The sequence below is a fragment of the Lepisma saccharinum genome, chromosome 10, assembly GCF_977018435.1.
Source record: "Lepisma saccharinum chromosome 10, izLepSacc3.1, whole genome shotgun sequence".
Taxonomy (NCBI): domain Eukaryota; kingdom Metazoa; phylum Arthropoda; class Insecta; order Zygentoma; family Lepismatidae; genus Lepisma; species Lepisma saccharinum.
Window position 1 is genome coordinate 23859788 of NC_139238.1, and position 24110 is coordinate 23883897.

General features: G+C 37.9%; 1 protein-coding gene across 4 annotated transcripts in view; it reads left to right on the forward strand.

The window, feature by feature from the left end:
• The window catches only part of Pi3K68D (phosphatidylinositol-4-phosphate 3-kinase catalytic subunit Pi3K68D), a 418322-nt gene that overhangs the window by 151299 nt on the left and 242913 nt on the right, over positions 1-24110 (forward strand). For all 4 annotated transcript variants that reach the window (XM_083129651.1, XM_083129654.1, XM_083129652.1 and 1 more), the window contains 4 exons: positions 118-273; positions 3725-3875; positions 5541-5697; positions 12713-12948. In XM_083129651.1, coding sequence (XP_082985777.1) covers positions 118-273; positions 3725-3875; positions 5541-5697; positions 12713-12948 — 700 coding nt within the window. The remainder of the gene's footprint in view (positions 1-117; positions 274-3724; positions 3876-5540; positions 5698-12712; positions 12949-24110) is intronic.

Here is a 24110-nt window from a genome sequence, read left to right on the forward strand (position 1 = left end):
AAAAAAAAAAAAAACTTTATTAATGTATTGATTTTGTGAACTCACTGTCACCATTCAAAGACTGTCAGTTGGCTTCAGTTATTCTGTTGAGTTTAATTTTCTTTTATGCATCTGCAGGTATGATTGAGATGGTTACCAATGCTGAAACTCTGAGAAAAATTCAAGTTGAACTGGGATTAACAGGCTCTTTCAAAGACAGACCAATTGCTGAGTGGTTAGCTAAACATAATCCCTCTGCTTTGGAATATGAAAGAGCTGTAGCAAATTTTACAGGTGAGTTGTGATGAAGTCGTCTTAGTGAGTCTTAAATAAGAAACTGTTGTGTATTTACACAGTAGAAATTCTATATGGCAGGTTTATCCAGATGTATTTGGAGGTTCTCTCTTTGTAGGCATTGTCATCACCTTGTATTCAAGGAGTCCCATGCTTGAAGACTAGTGGAGGTACATAATGGTTCAGATCCCACTTTAAACTATAGGTCAAGTCCCAATTAGTGTAACTGTACATGAAGTGGGCTTTAAACAAAAAACTAATTTTTTGTGTGCGTAAAAATTTTTAGTGCTCAAAATATTGATACGCTCCCTTTTTAGATTCCTCTTCATTTCTAAAACTGATAAACTCTTTTCATGTCAATATCAGTTAGTAAATAGTATTTATGTACTACAAAAATTATATGTTGGGCCAATGTTTTGAAGTAACTAGTTAGTTGTAACACAGTTACAAGTAAGTTTCTTGTGAAAAATTCTAGCTCTAATTAGCTACTTTTAAAAGTTAAATGACTGTAACTGTAATATTACCAGCAGCTGCTTTTACAGTTTCTTTGGAATACTTAAATTGTTAACATGAAATTTTGGACATGGGGTAGAGAGAAGTTTTGTTAATGTGTTTCCAATAATTTCTCTTCTCAGGATGCTAAGGTGACAGGATTTTTGTTGCATGCTAAATTTAGAGCATTCACCCTTTATTGCCATTTGTCATTTCTAATTGCACTTGAAGACTTGTGATTTTTCCATTGTATTTTTATTTATTGTGATAAAAATAAATATACAAAAACTTTTACTATCTACAGTCATGGACATGTCTGGTTTGTAACAATTCCATATTCTCTGGTAACCAGAGAATATTCATATAAGTTTTCATATTTATTTCATTATAATTAATGATCACTGATTGTATGCAATTTGTTTGCAAGAAAATTTCCAGCAGAAAGTAACTGAAAGTAACCTTCAGTTACTTTTCACGTGTCAATAACTGTAACTTGGTTACTTCTAAAAAGTAACTTTCCAGACACTGGGTTAGGCTGTACAAGTTAAGATATCCATGGATCATGAGATGTAATTTTCAAAACATCTGGTTAAGTGAACTGCAAAATGTAATTTTAAAGATGGCTGATTTGCATGGCTCCTGGAAAGCTTCAAACCCCGAGAAAGAATGAATGAACATTCAGTATTTCATGCTCAGTGTATGCCTACCTCTGTAGTAAGTTTGTGAATAGAGGGGAGAGTTTTGGAGATGGGTAGGATTGTCACCTCAAGAGATGTTGCAGGAGCAACCCAAAGACTATTACCACATAATATATATATATTTTCCAGTGCTGTGAGAGTGCCTTTGTTACCTTTAGGAATCAAAGGTACTCGCACAGCACTGAAAAATATGTATGCAGGGTGTTTCTGTGACCGTGTTACAGATTTGCAGGGATGATGGAAGGGAACAAACACAACAAAATGAGATAGGGAACCCTGGTCCGGAAATGCCCCAGTCAAAAGTTACAAGCCAAAACCTTCGAAGGGCAGGCAACCATATATAACACGGAGGGAACCATAAGAGATGTCTGGGGAAGTGGAAAACAAAACACAGAAGAATCACTGTAGTGACTTTAATGAGTAATAACTCCAGCCATCATTACAGCAGTCGTTCAAAGTGATGTCCCCCTGCCTTGATACAGGCATGATAGTGTTGCAATAAGCTCTGTCGCATCCGCTCTAATATCTCAGGAGTCGTTCAGACCAGATCACAGGCTGCAAGGATTCTTGCCAATAGTTCCTCTACATTACTCACAGGTGTCTCTTAGATAACACTTTTGACAAGACCCCACAAAACAGAAATCAAGTGGGTCAGATCAGGTAAATGGGTAGGCCAAGCAACAGGTCCGCGCCTCCCTATCCACTGCTGTGGGAAGGTCTGCATCAGAATATCACGAGCACCAACTACAATGTAGGCTGGGGCCCATCATGCTGAAACCACATGCATTGACGAACAAGAAGTGGGACATGTTCCAATAACTCTGGGAGGATGTCTCTAAGTGTACCCTGGTCCAGTTAATCGTGACTGTAAAAGATACAATCCTATTAAATGTTCCAGGGCATGCACGGTGGATTCTTTCCCCTTTCTTTTATGGTTCCCCTATTTGTTGAGCGTGGTTGCCTGCCCTTCTTTTGACAGGCATTTCTGGACCAGGGTTCCCTATCTCATTTTGTTGCGTTTGTTCCCTTGCATCATCCCTGCAAGTCTGTAACACGGTCACAGAAACACCCTGTATTGTACTGTTCTGTGTTGAAAAATGCCAAATTTATGCACTCCTACATGCAAAAATCTATGAGGAGGAAATAAAAGCTGAAATAAATTACATTTTTCACATCCTCATAATTTGGCAAACACATTAGATTTTATTGAAATTCAAACAGTCTGAATTAACAATTTCTTCAATATTTATATTCATTTTGTACAACATGGCACATATATGAGACGTACAAGGAAATTTAAGTAAAAATTCAGGCTTGACTGGGACCCAAACCCAGTTTTCTAGCATACTGTGTTTGTTGCTCTACCAACTGAGATACCGAGCTAGCCCTGATTTCGGCTGAGTTTTCGATTCTGCTGCTTTGTGTGAAATTGCCACACTGTAGAGATATTGCAATGGGATCTGTTACTTTTGAAACACTGATGACTGTATACATCTCCGTGCTAGGAGAAACTAGGCCCTGTTCACATTGCAACAAATATTTCTTTCTTTTGAAACACTGACAGTGTCGCCAACAGAGACAATTCCACTTAGATAAAACAGCACAAGCAAAAAAATCACCCAAAGTAGTAGTAGCAGCTTAGTTGGTAGAGCAATGACTTGGAATGTCAGAGACCTGAGTTTAGTCCTGGTTGAGCCTATGTTTTTTGCTTAAATTTCATTCCAATATACAGGGTGTCCCATGTAACTTGACAAATCGAAATATCGCGAGAAATATGCAACGAACGAAGAAATGTTCCATATGGAAGTATAGTAGTACTGCCTCCTTACACACTTGCCACCCACTGCATTTGTGAGACACAACAACCAACATGTTGCACTTATGGTGCCATATCTCTATCTATCACGAATGGAACAAAATGTGTCGGACAAAACCTACGTATGTTCTGACGTCGAATTCGAATCTGCAATCCCTTTTAACATTTCAAGGTTGCCCCCCTGGCCCACCCCCTTGGGGGTGGCAGGCTGGGTTCATTGTAGCGTAGGTGACTTGCCCCCACAAGACTATTATACTTTCATATCGAACATCTTTTCGTTTGATGCATATTTCTCGTGATATTTCGATTTGTCAAGTTACATGCCAAATCGTGTATAATCAAGATAATGTCGTTCTTTAAAGTTTCTTACTTTTATCCTGTTGAAAACATTACAGGCAATTGCTCAATATATGTACAATCTGAAATTTATGTATTTTAATTTCAGCTTCATGTGCAGGCTATAGTGTTGCAACATACGTGCTTGGAATCTGTGATAGACATAATGATAACATTATGCTCAAAACTTCTGGTCATTTATTTCATATTGATTTTGGAAAGTTTCTTGGAGATGCTCAAATGTTTGGAAATTTTAAAAGGTTAGTTAATTAATTCCATTTTGGTTGAAAGCAACAAGACAAAAATATCTAACTTTGTTCCCATATGAAAGGGCTGCTAGTTAACTCAAAATTTTTGGTTAATTGTCATGTACCCTTCTTAACCTTTGTACTAGATTAGGTGAACTTAACGTTTATGAAATATCATATTGAAATCAAATGGTGTAATGCCCACTGCAGTGACTTGCGCAGAGCCGAAGCATGGAATTTTTGTGCCAGATGTCCCCAGGTTTCAAGGGTAAAATAATATTTTTGCTGTCTCCAAATGCCCTTTCATGTAATGCCACAGCTCTTCATTTATTTCTGGCAAGCATCGTGCTCGTGCTGCCGAGCATGCAAAATGTTCCACTTGGAGGCATGGTTTGGAGTGTGGCGGCACGGTACATTGGTGGACTACCCTTGGAAAGGCACATGGAATTTTCCACTCATAGTTTCGAGGTGGCACCTTTCCGACATCTCGGTGGGCGTTAAGCTTAAGGGTTGTTCAAGTGAAACAAGGGAGACAGAGCCGACAATACTGTGGCTGGATGGTAGCAACACTGCATGCCTTGGTTTATGTGGTAGAAGCACAGAACAGTCTGTGAAGCATCTGCGAAGTAGAGGATGTTCTCGCTACAGTGGTGTGTAATGGGTACACCGAAATGAGCACAACATGCAATGATCCAATTCCTGTGCAAGGAAGGAGTTCTGTCAAGTAAAATCTTTTATTGAATGTTGGTGGTGTGTTGAGTTTGAGTAAGATGGATAAGCATGGTGGATCTTGCACGGCCTGGACAGGTGGCTGCAATCACTTGAGAAACAATTGAAGCTGTAAACGAGTTGATAAGGGAAATCATTGTATAACCATATGTGTTACAATGGTTAATTTCAGTATCGGGTTTATTCTCAGTTCTTTCAGAAAGAAAGTACTGGGGTATCATATGGAAATTTGACATGTGAGGAATGCTGGCATGGACTCAAAGTTTACAAAAACTTGCCCTGTCCTGAAAAATAACTTTTTATCATGAATTGGCTCACAATTTTTGTCTCTTTCTGGTAGAAAGCAATATAAATTATAATAGGGATGGGCTGGTTTGCCGATAACGATAAATTACCGATACAAAATTTACTGATAACCGATATTCTACCGATTCAATATAAGAATCCAAATTGTACTTGAAGAACCTGAATGGTTCATTAACCTCGTTAATAAATTATTTCCAGGTGACTGCACTGCCAAAGAAGTTGAATATTTAGACATTTACTTTTTTAAGAAGTAGGGCATGGAAATGATGAATAAAAATTATAACAAAATGACAGAATTTTGCAATAAATTATCAGATATTTATAGATAAATCGGAATGGTAAAATAATCGGTAATTTTACCGATAAACTGATACACTAATATTGGCCAATACCAATAGAGTACCGATTAATCTGTCTCACTCCTAAATTATAGTATTTCAGGTTGCACTGTTACACTCAGGAAAATCTCATGTTTAATGTAATAAGTTTACTGTATCAACTCATGTGCTCTGTTAAAACCTTGAGAAAATTTCGTACCCTCTTATTGTGTACTAGAAGTAACACATGAATAATAATCATAATTATTGTTAGGTTTTATTTTTAACGTGTTAAAAAATAATACCATAACACCTTGTCTTACAGGGATAGAACTCCTTTTGTGTTGACATCAGATATGGCATACGTTATAAATGGAGGGGACAAACCATCAGCCAAATTTCATCATTTTGTAGATCTGTGCTGTCAGGCTTTCAACATTGTTCGAAAGTATGGAAATCTCCTTCTAAACCTATTTGGCTTGGTAAGTGATTGCAGGTTAAATTTTTAATTCATGTAGTGGAAAAGAATTATATAAAGCTCAACAATTCATGTATCTGGCACAAGCCCCCCCCCCTCCTTTTTTTACGCAGTAAGTATATTTTTTTTCAGCTAGAGATGTTGTGGAGAAATTTTGGTCGGGATGGAAGATTTTTAAAATCATGATGTTCAGGAGGGGGAAACCTTTGCCATTTCCCAATGAAGTGGAAATTTTTGTGATTGAAAATGTTGGTTAAACTTTGGCACTGTGTCTGCTCGTAATAGTTTTAATCAAGCTGAAACTGAACTCTACAGCACAACAGCTCTTTGAGAGCCAAGGCATGCCAAGCAGCTTTTCATTATTTGATGTGTGGTCAGTGCATAGTCAGTCCCATTGCTGCACTTTTCTGAATTTTGTAGAGAGGAGTCTCTTATCTGTCTCTCTTATTTTTTTCGAGCATCTCCCCAATTGTGCTCAAGATGCTGGGTCAACTATTTTTTGAGCTCCCACCAGTAATCGAACCCAGGATTACTTGCACCAAAAGTTAGAGTGTAACCATTTTGCTGAATGAGAGCCCATGTAGTTTTTATGTAAAAGGAGAAAATACATTTCACAATGAAAAGTGCACAATTGCATTTCCTCTTTAAAGTAATAAAATAGTTGGTGCCAGATTCTTTATTAAGAAAACATTTGTTACAGCCAGAATGAGGTTTTTGTGCATGTTTTTGCTGATGCTGATAAAGTACATATAACATTTACAGATACTGATAACCAATATTCTGCCAGCTCGATATGAAACTACATGTGTTTCTTGAAGACCATTAATGCTTCGTTAACCGTCTTAGTAAATATATGTAACCAAGTGACTTGTGATATGTTTTCCTTTGAAAGAAAAACATCATATTTTGATATATACTTTACAGAATTATGTCATGTGTATTATGTTTATATTTTAACTAATAGTAGAAAATGGCAGAATTTTGCACTAAATTACTGGCTATTTATGTATATATTGAATCAGAGAAGTTAACTTTAGGTTTACCCATACCAGGGTGCATGGGGGTGGTAAGCCCCCCCCCCTGGAAAATGAATCTGTACCTAAAAGTTATATACACTGGCTCACAAAAAAAGTGAAGCACCCAGAAGGAGTGGTTGGACGTGAATGAAACTACATATGCTGAAAGTCCATGTACCTTTATTGAATTGATTAGAATATAGGATGCAAGAGTCAAGCCCGTTGGCAGTTACAGGTGGAATGGTGGCGCCAGGTCAGTAGGGTGTCGCACCCCCTCTGGCTGCAATGCATGCCCTTATGCGGTTCGGAATAGTGTCAAACAGCCTTTGGATCCTCTCCTGAGGCACGTTCGTCCACAGGTGTTGCAGCTGTCCCTCCAGATCCCGCAGGTTGTCACTAGGACGGAGTCCCCGTCCAATGTCATCCCACACATGTTCAATGATGGAGAGGTCCGGCGATCGTGCTGGCCACGGGAGGACCTCAACATGCTCTAGGCAGTCCATAGACACATGCGCTGTGTGTGGGCGTGCATTATCTTGTTGGAACACTGTCCCAGGGTGCTGTGCCATAAGGAGTAGGATGTGTGGACGCAGAATGTCTGTGACATATCGCTGTGCAGTAAAAGTCTGCCGAAGCACTATTAGAGGTGACCTGAACGCATATCCAATGGCTCCCCACACCATGATGCCAAGGGTCACACCTGTGTGTCTCTCCACAATGTAGGCAGGATGTGCCCTCTGCCCTCGATGCCGCCACACCCGCATCGATGGTCATCGGAGGTCATGGAGAAGCGGGACTCATCACTGAACATGATGCGACGCCATTCGTCCTCTGTCCATGCCTCCTGAGCACGGCACCACACCAACCGCAGGCGTCGGTGTTGTGGTGTCAACGGCAACCGGCGCATGGGGTGGTAGGACCCGAATCCGGCGGATGCGAGTCGTCGAAACACCGTGCGGGAACTCACATGATGTTGTAGAGTGTCCAGTACATGTTCTTGGATGAAGTTGTGGGATCCCGCCCTGCTTGGAGCGCCATACGACGCTCCTCCCTCGGGGTGGTGTTTCTTGGTCGAACTGAACCTGCACGACGTGCATGGGTGCCCTCATGTACCCATTGATTCCAACATCGGGCCACTGTGACATCTGAATGGCCCACATTCCTGGCAATTGCCCGATACGACCAACCCGCCTCATGCAGTCCCACAATGCGGCCTCTGTCAAATGCTGTCAATTGCTGGATCGACTGTCTTAACGCGTCTGCGAGGCATCGCCGGTGCTTCGTTTTCCTCTCTGAACAACTTCTGCACTGTCTGACTCACAGCAGGTGACTAGTCCCACCTTATCAGCAACAGGAGGTGACGTCACAAATGCCCTTTGGTGGGCGTTCTACATATTACAGATCCTTGTACATCTAATCATTTACTCATACATCAATGGTATGCATGTAGACCGAAATGGGGTAATCTTCGACCACTCCTTCTGGGTGCTTCACTTTTTTTGTCAGCCAGTGTATTTCACACATAATTTCATGTCAGTCACAGTAATTTATGTTAATTAATATGTTCTTTGAAGAAACATGAAAATTTCAGACTGAAATAGTGTTTTTGAGGGGGCATCACAATTTTTAAAGAAAATCTGCATCCCCCCCCCCCTTGGAGAAAATCCTGCGGATGTCCATGCCAGGGTGGCTACTCACAGAGTTCCTTGTATTCTGGGAATTCTGTGTGAATTCTGCTTGAGGGTGGCTACTCACAGAGTTCCTTGTATTCTGGGAATTCTGCGTGAATTCTGCTTGAATTTTTCCAGCAGATGTGAAAAATTGGAACTTCTATCAATCCAAATCTCTCTGAATTTATTACATATTTTTTAATGCCCTGAGGCACGTTTTACGCAGTTTAGCTTTTTATTTTTATCGAGGAAGGAATGTGTTGCATGGAAAATAAAACAGAATTCTCTCAATCCTGCAGAAGAATGTGACATACAGAATTATTGCAAGATCCGATATCTTGAAGTTTATTAGGTAAATTTGAAATTCTTATGCAATTAACACTTTTTCATAGGTTACTGTACCCCATAACATATATGACATGTGTTTGTAGATGTATTTCTAGCGTTGAGTATGCAAGATGGCAAATGTAAACTCTGCAACCTTAAATTATATATATACACACCGTTGATCATCATCATCCTTCGCCCTTTCCTGCCTCTGGCTGGGTTGGCATAGAAGTCAGCCTTTCCCTTTTTTCCTGGTCTTCCACCACTCCTCTCTTTCCACGATGTTCCAATCTTGTTCTCTTCTAACACACTCAACTATCTGCTCTTTCCACTGACATTTTGGCCTTATTCCCACTCCTTGTGCATGGTAAGCTCTTACTGGTAGTCTTTCTGCATCCATCCTCTTCATGTGTCCGAACCACCTCATCTGTGCCTGATCTATCCTGTCCTGAAGCTTCACCACCCCCACTGTATGTCGGATCTCCTCATTCACTATTCTATCCCTGCTTTGAATTAGAAATCTTGGATACATTGGAATCTGGAATTGTGAAGAACTTTTAGGTGTTAATATATTTCTGGGCGTGCGTGTGCGTGTGTGTGTGGGGTGGGTGAGTGGTGGTAATACAGCGTGTCCACAAAAACATTCAGTGATTATAAATGACCACAAACTTTGAATTATGTATATTACGAAACTTATACCAATGCCATTAGAAAGAAAAGCTCAGAGAATTTTAGTGGATGTGTAATTGTTGGCATTAACTACAACAATAGATGGCATAACAATCAGAATGAAAGAAAGGAAAAATCTTATTAATGTGTTATTGTAAATGGCATTGTTGTTAGAAGCAAATTGTGTTACTGTTGATGATTTTCGCTGACAGGTTCTCATTATTCTCCGTAAGTGTTAATAAATGTTCACAGAAAGCAAGTCGTTTCTCTCTCATCAGGTTTCAACTTTTGCAGTAACTGCAGTTAGTAGGGATGGAACTTCAAATGAGTACATAGGATTTTGGACACTTAGGATTTAGGGATTTAGCTCTACGCACAGATTTCCTGTGGGTTCGCCATGAATCTCTAAACACTACAGAATTCACACTGAACTGAAATGAAAAACTAAACATCAACAGTAACACAATTTGCTTCTAACAATGCCATTTACATGTTAACAATTGTTTTCCTTTTTTTGTTATTTTATTGTTATGTCATCTATTGTAGTTAACGCCAACAATTACACATGTGCTAAAATTCTTCATGCTGTTCTTTCGAATAGTATCTGTACAAATTTCATAATCTACATAATTTACATTTTGTGGTCGTTTAAAATCATGGAATGTTTTTGTGGACATGCTGTACATAAGGTTGAAATAGAGAAAGCATGTGCTTGTACCCTTGAATTTTTGGAAAATTCGCCTTGAAAACTGGGAATTATACTTGAATTTTATCATGATGCTAGAGTGGCCACCCTGCATATGTCGATATGTATGCCTATGTGGACTCATGCAGAAAGAGTACAATGTATCTATGCTCTACTTATTAACAATTTTTGTGGCATTCAACTAAGCCTTGAAATTGCTGACATTGCCTTTCTAAATATTGCAGTAGTATCGATTACACTAGTCAACAAATTTAAACTTTTTTTCTGCAACACTGGAAAAAAAGGGTCAGTTTAACTAAATCGAACCTCCTGAACACGAAAATGATAGTAAAAATGTCATAACACGTAACGTTTTTGTGTTACACTGGTAAAGAGGATTGTAGTGAAGGCGACGAAAATATATTACGTGACTTGTATTTTTAACTAGGTTACGAATGCAGTTATTACACTTCTATGAGTAAATATCATCAATAAGATGTAAAAAAGATCAAGGTACACACACGCACACACATGTGTGTGTGCATATGTGTAATATACACAATATACAGCTATCACAATGGATGCAATTACCCTTATTTCCTCCTCTTGTAATGTTTATCACTATCTCTAACTAGGAACCAGCAGTAATCGCCCATCATGTGAGGATCCCATCTACCTTGATATCTCTGCTCCATTGTGCGAATATCTTGATGGAATCGTTCCCCTTGTTCATCACTGATGGCTCCTAAGTTCTTTGGGGAAAAAATCAAGGTGGGAGTGGAGAAAGTGGATTTTGAGCGACATTTGACATTCAAGCTTTGCATAAGAATCAAGGAGTTCCAGAACTAATTGAGTATAGTTTGGTGCTTTAGTATTGCCCAGAAATCCATTCACCACTGCACTAAAAGCCTTCCAGGCAGCTAGTTCTTTGACACTTAACTTCCTATCAAAGTTGTGATCTCTTAACAGTTTCCGAATTTGGGGGCCAACGAATATTCCCTCTTTCACTTTAGCATCACTTAGTTTTGGGAAGAAGCTCCTGAGGTATGCAAAACCATCTCCATCTTTGTCCATGGCCTTTACAAAATTCTTCATGAGGCCTATTTTGTTATGCAAAGGAGGAAGCAATATGTTGTTAGAATTAACTAATGGAGCATACTTCACATTTTGTTGCCCTGGTATATAGGTTTCTCTCGGAGGCCAGTTTTTCACAGTGTAGTGCGATTCTGTAGCCCTAGTGTCCCACAAGCAAAGGAAACAACAATACTTTGTAAACCCACCTTGGAGTCCCATTAATATGACAATGACCTTTAAATCGCCACAAATCTGCCAGCAGTACTTATTATATTGAATCATATTTAACAAGACAGACATACTGTCATGTGTTTCCTTCATCTCAACAGAATGTGCGACTGGTATGGATGGTTTTTGGTTGCCATTGTGTAACAACACTGCTTTCAGGCTACTTTTGGATGAGTCTTTAAACAGTCTCCATTCCTCAGGAATGTGCTCCAACCCAAGCTTATCCATTAAACCGTCTATATTTGACATACACAGAGGGAATTTTTAATTTCAAAGTAGCCTGAAAACTGTTCATGTCTCTTTCTGAAATGGGTAATTCTAGTTCCGGAAGCCAGCAGATTCCACTGTTGAAGTCGAGATCCAAGCACCTCAGCCTGCTGCTTAGTTAGATACATATCTCTAACCAAGTCATTCAGTCTGGACTGGTCGACAAGGAGTGGTTCCATCTCTGGTTGTGGAAAATAGCTTGGATCATTGGAAGTGGACGGGATGGGTGGCTCTTCTTCTTCTGCAAAAGATTCCTCTAAATGTGAGGGTGGGCTAGGGATTGGGAGTCCAGGTCCATGTGGTATGGGTCTCATAGCGGAAGGAATATTGGGGTACACAATACTGGATTTTGATCGTTTATGCTTGTTAGGCAGAAGTAACAGTCCTCAGCATGGCTACTCGGTTCACGCCAAACCATTGGCACCGCAAATGCCATAGCACGGGTTTTGTCTCCACGAAACCACCTCACAAGAGTTGAATAACAAGTCACACAGCACACATGGGGAGCCCACACTTTGTCTTGATCACCAACAGTGACTTTTTAAAGTGTACTGCCCACACACATAGCAGAAATTGTTTGGTAAATTTACACAACCACGTCGGTTTTTCTTCATTGCAGTGTCACCCATGTAACTTCAACACAACTTCTCTACCTCAAAGCACGTAATACTGAACTCATTAAATCACACTCCCTTCAGTCTGTAGAGCATTCTCCCTTACCTTATCTTATCAGTAACTCATTCTTGGGGGAGGGAGAAGCAGCCTTTTTGAACGTTAACATAACCAGAAAAAGAAACAAATCTTTTTATAAGTGTGTTTGTTTATACATTGTTGCAAAATTTATTTTCATTGTTGCCCAAAATCATATAAATTGGAATCCAAATGTAAATAACGTATCCACGTTATGCCGGATATGACGTCACGTGTATCTCTGAAATGTTACGTGATACAAAAATTTCAGTTGCAGATCTGAAATCAGCACATCCGAATTAGTTAAGAACACATGTTACCTTTGATGTTGCAAAATGGTTGTTGACTAGTGTTATTGTGACACTATTTTTATTTTTTAAATAATTGTTTCAGATGGCATCATCTGGTATTCCTGGAGTCACAATGGATGCCGTTACGTATGTTCAGAAAGCTCTTCTGCCTGATTTGTCAGATGCCGAGGCTGCTGCTACATTTGCTAGGATGATCGAGAGCTCTCTGAAGTCGTGGTTCACCCAGTTCAACTTTTTCTTGCACAATTTGGCTCAGTTAAGGTTTACTGGAGACCACAATGATGGGGAACTTCTTAGCTTTATACCAAAAACCTACACGTAAGTATAACTGACATGCAAACATATTATCTCTGCTTCTAATCTTGAGTTCATTTTTTTTTCTCTTTTCATTGCACTCGTTGCTTTCTCGAGTTTGTGAAATATTTGACTGTTGTCATCAACAAAATTGATATTGTAAATAGGACTAAACCAATATCAATATTGGCTGATACCAATGATATTGGTGTCTGAAAGTAGACTTTCAAATTTAATGACTGTTGCGTTTCTTATTTAAACACTGGACTGATTATATACACTATTTAATGTACACTGACACTGGACTACATTGGAATGGAGTCGACCACCGTGTAGCAATGTCTCTCGCTGTTCTCTCGTTCAGTGCGGGTATTTCCCGATACGTACCACGCCCTGCACAGTCTCCGAAGAAGAGAGTCTGCACTGTCTTGCCACCTAGTGGCGACAAGTATAATGAATACTTAAAATATACAAATTTTCACACATTGATAACACAAATAATAATACATACACTAATCTATCCCAAACATAGTCCCCCCCCCTCTTGATCGAATCGATCAACAAAAGTGCAACTAATGATCTATTGGAAGAAGCACTAGTTTGTTAACTGGACGTTTATAGGTTGAAGATGAAGTGTGAACAGTTGCAACACGCACTAGTCTATCCGCACCAGGATGCACTTGTTCAACTATAGCAAGTTTCTATATAAGTGGAGGTAGGTGATCTTCCTTCACTAAGACCACTGTTCCTGGTTCCAAATTCTTCTTTTAGGTGTTCCACTTGGTCCTCTGCTGCAGGGAATGCAAGTAGTCCTTTGACCAATGGTCCCATAGTTGTTGGTACATCTGCTGCAATTTCTGCCATCTGGATAAACTGGATTCTTTGATGTTAGTTAGACTAGGCTCAGATTTCATTGATTCCAAGGCTTGACATTTTTGTTCCAAAAAGGTAGAGAGCTCCTTCATGTGAGAATCAAGTTCAGCCAAAAAATGGTATATCAAAATAACATCTTCTAACGGTGTTTGTAATTGAAGAGCTCGAAGAGCATTTAAGTTACTGGTGACGTCATTGATGAACTGACTTAATTCTGTGGGATTTTCCTTGTTAATTGCGTTCACATGGAAGATATTATTGACATGACTTGCTGCTTTCAGTCGTTTGTTCTCATACCTATCTTTCAACAATTGCCATGCAATATCGTAATTTGAATCAGTCATGGGCAAAGTATCTGTAAGTGTTCTTGCTTCAGACTTGTGACTGACCCAAAGATGTTCATTTATTTCATTTATTATTTATTGTTTAATTTTGTGTTTAACATGCATTATGATATATATGTTGTTATCAATTACTATTTTGTTATGTTCCAAAACGTTGTTGAATTAATAAGATGTATAATTAATTATTGATAATGTGAAATTGTGATGTATAAATTTCTATACATATTTTGAGCATAGCAACGAAAAACAAAAGACAGTAGATCAATAAGTGATAAAATATATATGGACATTTTAAAATAGTGACGTCCGAGTTTCATTGAATTTATCAAAATCCTAATTGCTATTTTCGTAAAGTGAATACTATGATCCTTCGTTGAAGTTCAAGTAAAAGGCTTGCTTCAATAATTTAGCACCTACAGCCAGGATTGATAAAAAAAGGACAATCTTCTGATGCGTGGTGAGAAGTTTGCGCAATGGGAGTTATAGACTTTTAAATTTTATTTTGTCTTGGATTTGCAATTTGTTGAACATGTTGTGAAGACAAAATTGGCGACCCTTAATATTTTACTCAAGATTATTATTATTCTGTGCAATCATGGCAGATAAATCTAAAGAAACGAAGCCTAGACATTCTTGGAGGCTAAAATCTAATGTTGCATATGAAGGAACCTACTTAAATAGTAGTAATTCTCACGATGGTGACATTTGTGATGTACAGTCAGGTAAGATTGAAGGAGTGACGTGTTGTGATAAGCTCGATAATGACCTGAGGTATGTGCAATGTTTTGATTGTCGTTCGTAGTATCATGTTTCATGTTTGAAGCTTTCCGTCACACATTGGACAATTTATTCTACCACTAAGGAAAAATATTGTTGTAACAAATGTGATTCCAGTTGCGATCCTTACCAATTGCCAGTGTATTTGGAAAGTGTAAATCCTAATTTAAATGACATACTAAACAGCATTAGAAGCATACAATTAGCTATTGTAAGTTCTAATCAGGAACTTAAGACTCAGTTTGAACAGTCTAATCAGGAACTTAAGACTCAGTTTGAACAGTCTAATCAGGAACTTAGATCAGAATTAAATCTGTCTAATGAAAATATTCAGGTTGAACTTGATGTTATATCTTTAAAACAAGCTGAATTATCTAGTGTACATACACAGTTATCTTCACAGCTTGATGTCAAATTTGAAGCTGTTAATCATGATATTAGTCATGCTAACAATCGGCTCAATATTTTAATGTCTGAATTTAAGGACAAAATAGATGCGGTTAGAACAGTGTGTTTACAATCAACTACACGTCTTGAACCTGTGTTTGATAATAAATGTCGTAATGTTGATATCAAACTATCTGAATTTGAAAATGTGCAATTATCATTGAAAGAACACGTTCTTGATTATGACCAATGTTTAGATAATCTCAATTCAAATTGTAATGACTGCTCTGCTAATATAGTTGATCTTATATATAGAGTCACTATTTTAGAAAGTAAAAGCGATGTTAATGCTGATGTACATAAGCATATTTCTCATTGTACAGAAAGGTTCCAACAGTTTAATTCCCATATTGAAGGTATAGAACAAAATATCAAAAAGCTTCAAGCTGATTAAAGGATTTAACAGTCAAGGTTAATGATAATGATGAAGGTAGCGTAGCCCTTACACATAATTCCTCAGCTGCTCGTAATTCTATGACGACACAGAAGGTTCATTACAAAAACGAGAGTTAGATGCTGAGAAATATAACTACACAGATGCTTGCTATCAACTGTTTGGTACAAATGCACATCCAACTTCTAGTTTTGTGCTTACTACGAATAATGACAATGGTAGGAATGTACATAATAATCCACATTCTCATCTAGATCAAAGCTCTAATTCTCCTTGTATGTGGTGTGATTTTAACCCACAAATATTGAAACCTAACCCACAAAATGATTGTGTTAGTAATACTTATCGTGATGCAAGTGTACCATGTTCAGTTTCGAACAATCACGATGATCATCAGTCATCTGTAAATGGTTCTAGATTGCATGATTATGTTAACACAGGGTTAAACGGAGCAAATCATATTTGTTATAATCGACCGTATAGTTCGAGAGGAAGAAGTGATCATCCTATAACTAGAAATACATGCAATGGAGAAGTAAATGCAAGAAGTGGATGTTTAAAATTAAGTGAACTATCTCAATTGCCTAAGTTCTCGGGAAAGATAGAGCAACAATCAGCGAGAGAATATATTGAGCAGCTGGATAACATTAAATGTTGTAGGAGTGCCAACAGAAATGAAACTGCAAAGTATTCAACAATGCTTCATTGGGAGAGCTGGTTATTGGTTTCGGACTCATAAATATTAGTTTAATTCTTATGATCAGTTTGTACAAGAATTCATTAATCAGTTTGCTTCTTTGGAAGTTATCCAGTCACAAATCTCCGTATTGAGGAATCGCAAATACAATCCCAGTGTACATGGCAGTTTAGAGACTTTTGCTTTAAAAACTCACTTTAGTTATTGCAATTTGGTTGAAAATCCTCAAGATATAGATGTTGTGCAGTTAATACTTAGCCAGTTACCTGATAATATTGCCAACCACATTACTTGTCATGAAATTCATTCAGTAGATCAACTGACTAGCATGTTAAGAAGATTAGATGTAATAAAATTTAATAGAAAGAGGCTTGTTGTTCTTCCTAATGAAGACAATGAACGTGAAAATATTCCAAAGATTTTTAAGATCTCTGAACAAAATAGAGGCAAGTTAAATGTGCGGCAAGTTAATGTTCGACGTTCGAAGACCACTAGTGTTTGTACTCAGACTCCAACTAGTAGTGAGGTAGATGCCAATGCTGTTATCAATCAAGGTTACGAAAATCGGCAGGGAAACAATCTTCGAGGTCGATATTTCAACAATTTTAGGCGAACCTCTAATAATTATGGACATCATGGAAATTTTACTGCACGAAACAATTATAATAGCTTCAGATCTAGAAACGGAGGACAATTCCGAAATAATTACAGGCAAGATAGTTATCGTTCAGTTACAGGACAATTTAATGATGAAAATTTGCTCAATCAATCGCAATTCAATTACAGGAATGAAAATCGCAGTGTTAATAATAATACAGTGCCATATCAGTGTTATCCTGCAAATTCTAATTCATTAAATTATCAACCTGAAGCAGCAGGTTTAGTATCACAAACTAATTCTGATTCTACAAGAATGGCAAATCGGGAACAAAATACTTCGCAAATAAATCAAGTACAAGGTTTTTTCCCTTTAACACAAGTTCCCGTGAGATGTTAAATTAAAAGGCTGAGATGATTTACTTCAAGCAAGTTTTTTGTACAAAGTCAAAGGTTTGCTTAAAACAACATCAAGAAATGTATTTTTTAATTATTTGCACTTTAATTCAAAGAAAGGTGGAATATTTTATATTTTAATCTATGCATATTCAATATAACTAATGTTGTTGGAACTTCTTTCTATTGCTACTGATGTGCTAAAATATGAGAATTGTTGCTGCATGCAAGTAAGAATGTGAATGTACATTCTGTTTCTGTGCAATATTGTTTAAGAATTTGTTCAGAGAATAATATACTCTGCATATAAATAATTGATTTATGCCAATCTATTGTATCTAGTAGGAATGAGAAATGTAATTATCCACTAGATTATATATGGTTATTATTTTATTTGAGAATTGATGTGTCTACAAAGTACATGAATAAATGTAGACAATACTTTTATGAAAGGCCATGGATGCCCTGATGATGTGATGATTATCCTCGTCTAACAAGTTTATGTGTGCGCAAATAAGTATGATATTTGAAGACAGAGTCGCAACATTAATTTATTACTTGCAACTCAATTGACAATGTTTAAGTATTTGTTCAAGGAAATTTGTAATCAGGTAGCCAGCCATAGCCTATTTAAAAAAATTACGGCGTTTCCAACTGAGATAGTGATTTTGAAGATATAGAAGAAGGAATGAACTAAGTGTGTGTTTTGCATTTCTTGATTGCCGTGTATTAGTTACATCTATTGAACATATTGCTGAAGAAATTATCCAAGATTTAGTGAAGAAGTGAAGTAAGAAGGTTTTGAGAATTACATCGGACAATGAGAAGCTATAAATACAATTTGAGATGTAATAATTTATGTTAATGATTGTTTCCATTCAAGAATATTGTTTTTCGTTTAGTGTAGCTACTGAATGAATGGAATTACAATAAAGTGCGATACAAAATGTGTCAGTCAAGTTTGATTCACGGAATTCATAATGAACTGAAATAATATTGTTTAATAAAATGAAGAGTTGATTACAAGTTGTAACTTAAAAATGCAATGTTCACAAGTTTGTAACTAAATGTAAAATTTTTGATATTTACGGAACTTAAACAAGTCGAAAATTTGCACCCGGAAGGGGTGCGTATTGTGACTCACCCAAAAATGTTCATTTATTTCATTTATTATTTATTGTTTAATTTTGTGTTTAACATGCATTATGATATTTATGTTGTTATCAATTACTATTTTGTTATGTTCCATAACGTTGTTGAATTAATAAGATGTATAATTAATTATTGATAATGTGAAATTGTGATGTATAAATTTCTATACATATTTTGAGCATAGCAACGAAAAACAAAAGACAGTAGATCAATAAGTGATAAAATATATATGGACATTTTAAAATAGTAACGTCCAAGTTTCATTGAATTTATCAAAATCCTAATTGCTATTTTCGTAAAGTGAATACTATGATCCTTCGTTGAAGTTCAAGTAAAAGGCTTGCTTCAGACTCTAATGATGAACTCAAGTAGTGGAATTTCTGTATTTTAGGAATATTGTCATTTGTGTGAACCATAGCCTGAAATGCATCTGAATATGCTAACCAATCCTGATAATTACTGTGAAACGTGGGTAATTTGATGTGCTTGGTGCCTAATAATGAAGCATTTTTTACAACATCTGATCCATCTGTAGGTGCTGTTTGCGCTTGTTTATGTTTCTCTATAATGTCTTCCATTTTACCCTGTACCTTGTAGTAAACGTCTTCAAAATCTTCCCTGTGAGGTTCATGATTTTCATTTATATCTTCTACTTCTAAACGAGTTTGAACTTCATCATATTTTTCCCACAATGGTGTTAAATTCTGCAAACAGACCCTTACTTCTTGAACTTCACCCGTATCTTCAAAGGCATTGACAAATGCTTGTGTTCGTGTTAATTGGCCTCTAAATCCAGCTCTGTTGTGTATCAACACTCTTTTTTCTTCTTCATCCATCGCGAAGGAAAGAGGGCAAGATGTGTGGGAAATAGTACGTGAGGAAAGGTGTAAACAAAATATGGTGTGAGCCTAGCTAACTACTGACCTTGATCTCGAAACTTCCTGGGTGTTGGCGATGACGTCACTTCAGCTGGCATGCAGGATCGTGTAGGGGATGCTCGAAACTGACGAAATTTATGATATTCAGTCCCGTGATGAGTTATCGTAACAGATAATGTCCACTGCATATTACAGTGTATAACTTGGTCTCGTAACAAAACATTCGACGTACGCACGAGATAACAATATGGAATGTCTGTTCAAACCACACGCGTAATGGTTGTGATTGAAAATTACACATAATACGTAATAAGTACCGTGACACACAAAAGTACTACGATTGAGCACATAATATGCAACTGTATATTGCCATAAGTACGAATGTCAGTACACTTCTGTAACTGGAACACTGCATACAAAGTCACTTCAATACCGCACAAAAACACTCCTTCTTTTCATGGCGGGCGAGTTGAGATGTTTGTTTTGATGCGTAACATGTCATATCTCACAGAGATTATTCACTTGGTAAACTAATCCTGCCTGGAGATGACCATAAAATGTTGCGATTGTTATTTACACACTGGACTGATTATGTACACTATTTAATGTACACGGACACTGTACTACATTGGAATGGAGTCGACCACCGTGTAGCAATGTCTCTCGCTGTTCTCTCATTCAGTGCGGGTATTTCATGATACATACCATGCCCTGCACAGTCTCCGAAGAAGAGAGTCTGCACTGTCCTGCCACCTAGTGGCGACAAGTATAATGAATACTTATAGTATACAAATTTTCACACATTAATAACACAAATAATAATACATACACTAATCTATCCCAAACAATACCAATACAGGCCAATATGTTTTAAGAGTTGTTGGTATTTTGGGGTGTGTGACAAAATACCAATCAACTATCAAGGACTCTTAATTACGTTGAACAACAAAAATATGACTTGCAAAATGTTCAAAAATTATGACCTTTAAATACAGAGAAACTCATACTCACTTTTTCCGAGAAACTGTTTTTTTCATAGTTCTATTAATTTCAGTGGCCACTGCCACCATCCTCGTTGGAACTTGTTGCGCTGTTGCTTGGCGTGCTTCTATTGTTTTTAGTTCTCCAGTTGTGGGTTACACCCACAGCTACATAAATATCCAAGCTGTGTCTGTTCTGGGCACATCAGTGCATTCTTCTTAACAATCTTACCAATTTCCTTCAGGTCCATCTTAATATTGTCATTCCATCTTTGCCTTAGCCTTCTTACAGGTCTCTCAACCAGGGATGTCGGAACTTATTTTGGAGCGGGAAGCAGGTTTTCAAATCCCTCAACCAGTTTATTATTAAATAGATTATTTTATTTTATTGTTATATTTATATATTTTTTACATAAATATTAAATATATACTTATTGAATATATGAATATCGACAGTGGAGAAGACTTACAAGAGATAAGAGCAGGCCCAGAGGCCTCTATTACGGATTATTTTATTACTTATAGTTCCATTAAACGGCATTTAATACATGAGAACTGAAATAATATATATTACGATAATTACCACAAATTTCCATCCCTGCCTGGTACTCGATCTTCGCCTGCAGTGAGGCATTCCTTTAATGATTAGTAACATAACTGAAAACGCACTACTTTTAAAAGGGGGCGAAGTACATGTGCAAACGTATTGAGAAAATCCATGTTTCTGAAGCTTTCTGATCGATGTGTTGCAAAGAAAGTTGCACGTGGCAGTGTTCTCATTTACTATTTCATCATTTTATAAAATTTAGTATAATTTTGACAAAAACATCGCATACTAAAGAAGAATTACATGAATGAAGGAGTTAAAAGGAAATGATTTAATGATAGATTTAGTTTATTTTACTTCACTTTTCTACCATTGGCTGATCGTGAAGGCAGTCTATGAGATTGAGGCAATATCGTATATTCTGTTTTGTAAGCACTACATTTTTCACATTTCAACATATAAAACATTTCTGCTTCAAAAATGGCATACAGAAACTATTCTTTCACCTGTTATTGATATTTTCAAATCCCAGACAGTTCATTCTTATTCTTAATCTCTGAATAGCAATCAGTAATTTTAGAGCATTTCTAGGCTAAAGTTTTGCAACGAAGACTTTCAAATATAGTGCATGGTTGGAGAGGGCCGAGGTGTCAAATATGGGGCAAGTCACCATGCAACGCCAACAGCTTTAAAATTAGATATTTTGATCTGTAATTATCGTAGCAGCTACTAGGTACCTGGTATTGCATTTGAGTGAAATCAGTCTGAACTTTACATGTCTTTTCAGATCAATGGCCCCTCTTAGATGTTTCAGATTTGAGAGAAGAACCTAAGACTGAAGGCGAGAGGGGCGATCCCCCCACTCCCCCCACCCCAAGAAGTTGAAAATATCGATCATGCCTTGACATCTAAAACTAACCTTCCAATGTAAAAATAAATCGCCCACGAACATAAGAATGAACGGTGTTACCTCTCTCTTGAGGTCTAAGACTAAGTCATCAGCCTTGAACATGACATTTAAAACAAAAGTAAACTTTTAATAAATCTAAATGTTCCAAGAAATAAATGTTCCTCCATTCCCACAAGATGAGGTGGTTCATACACTCCAAAGTTTGCAGCATTAAAGCCTGAAAGGGCAGAGAACTGATGGTGTATTGGGACGATAGTTGTCTGTCTCGTCTTTTTATGTCCTTTCACACAGAAAATTAGTAAGGAAAACGTAAAGAGAGAAGTAAAACTTACCAGCCTCTTGATTCTATATCAGGCGATTATATAGTCGCAGTGCAGTACAGTGACGCGATCTTTCAGTCGGTCTACTTTTTGCAAATGATTTAAATGTATATAAACTATGTATGCACAGTTATATCGATCGCTTGGTGCGGAAGGAAATCCAAACTCATCACTACAATTTGCAGAGTAAATTCCAAAACACGCCCTCTGCAGTTATTTTACTCTGAACATTGACTGTGTTGACTGACCATGTCTAAATGAACCTAGACTTGAATTTACAAGCACTTACAAGGTGCACCTTTTCTCATGGCTGATGACCTTTTTGACAGCAAGGGGTCCTTCAAGAAAGCTCGTGTTCGGAAAGTGCACCGGAAGATTTAAAGTTAAGCTGTCCTCTGTGCCCCTCCCCGGTGTATTGTTATATGTGAGTGCACTTGTAGGTACAAAACCTCACAGGCTTCAAAGCAAAACTAGAAACAGAAGCAGGGAATTCCTATGGGGATACTTGATTTGCTGAGACCTGACTGCGATGTCACGTGTTCCTTGCTGTTAATGGAAACTTGAGTGTACGTTCACAAATCTAGTGCAAAAATATTCTTCACAACCAAGATAAGTTGAAATAGATATAGTCTCATTTTTTAGGGCATAGCTGGGGTGGGGGGGGGGGACAAAAAGATAATTTTGTCCCTCCTCTGTGACTTCTTCACATCAGGCAATACTGGAACATCCAAGGGATGAACTTTCATTTCTTGGCCATTTAGATTTGTTAAAAGTTTACTGTAGCTGCAGTGGCTCAGTCGGTAATGTGTCTGACTACCATGCTATAGGTCCCGGGTTCGATCCCCGGCCAGTTCAAATCTGGAAACTTTTGTAACGTTGGAAGCGGCTCCGGTGCCCACCCAGCGTCGAATGACATAGGTACCTGGGGGAAACCCTGGGGTGTAAAGGCGGCCAGGGGCATGATGCTAATCATATCATCCCCACTCACGACTAAATCAAGAAAGTGTGGGGCATTACAATTACACCCACACCCCATATGTCTTCATGGCGTGCTTCTAAGCACAGGGGAGCTCTTTACTTTTTTTTTTTTTTTTTTTTTTTTTTAATATCATGTTCAGGGCTGATGGCTTAGTTTTAGACCTCAGAGAGAGGTAACGCCATTCATTCTTATGATCACGTGTAATTTTGTTTTTGAACCTGGGCATATAGCACCTGTAGGCACTTTTAGGGGATGTGGGGGTAGGAGCCACATATTCTCGAGCTCTGACATTTTGTAGGTGATGTGATCAGCACCATGCTCCGACCGCATTTACCTCCCCCCTCCAGGTACCCATTCATTTGAGGCTGGGTAAGCTTGGTAGCTGCTTTTTTGCGGAGAATAAGCTGGAAAATTCAGACTTTTGTTTGACCACACACCATGGGAATCGAACCCGAGTCTCCACGTGTCAGTCAGATGCCCTACCGACTAGACCACCGCGTCGTCTCGGATTAGTCTCGAATTTTTTCCCACCTTCAACTTTTTACCTAGAAGGGTCAAGCTCCACCTGCCCCCATGGTTCTGAGTCCTTTCATCCATGGAACGTAGTTGCAGATGGAAAAGAAGAGATTTAAAATTAGGCTGCTCTCTGCCCCCTTCCCATCGGTGGGTTTATTGTTTCACACCGACCGCATCTGTACATAAAATCGAAGCGACAAATTTCTAAGGGGATAATTCCACACTTGATTTGCGGAGACGTGACTGCAATTCTTATCTACACTTGGATCTTTCTGTCATGTACTTCTTGTTGGTAGCGAAACGTGAGTCTACGGTCATTTAATTAGTGCAAAAATATTCTTCCAATTTTTCAAAACTAAACAAAAGTTGGAAAAAAATA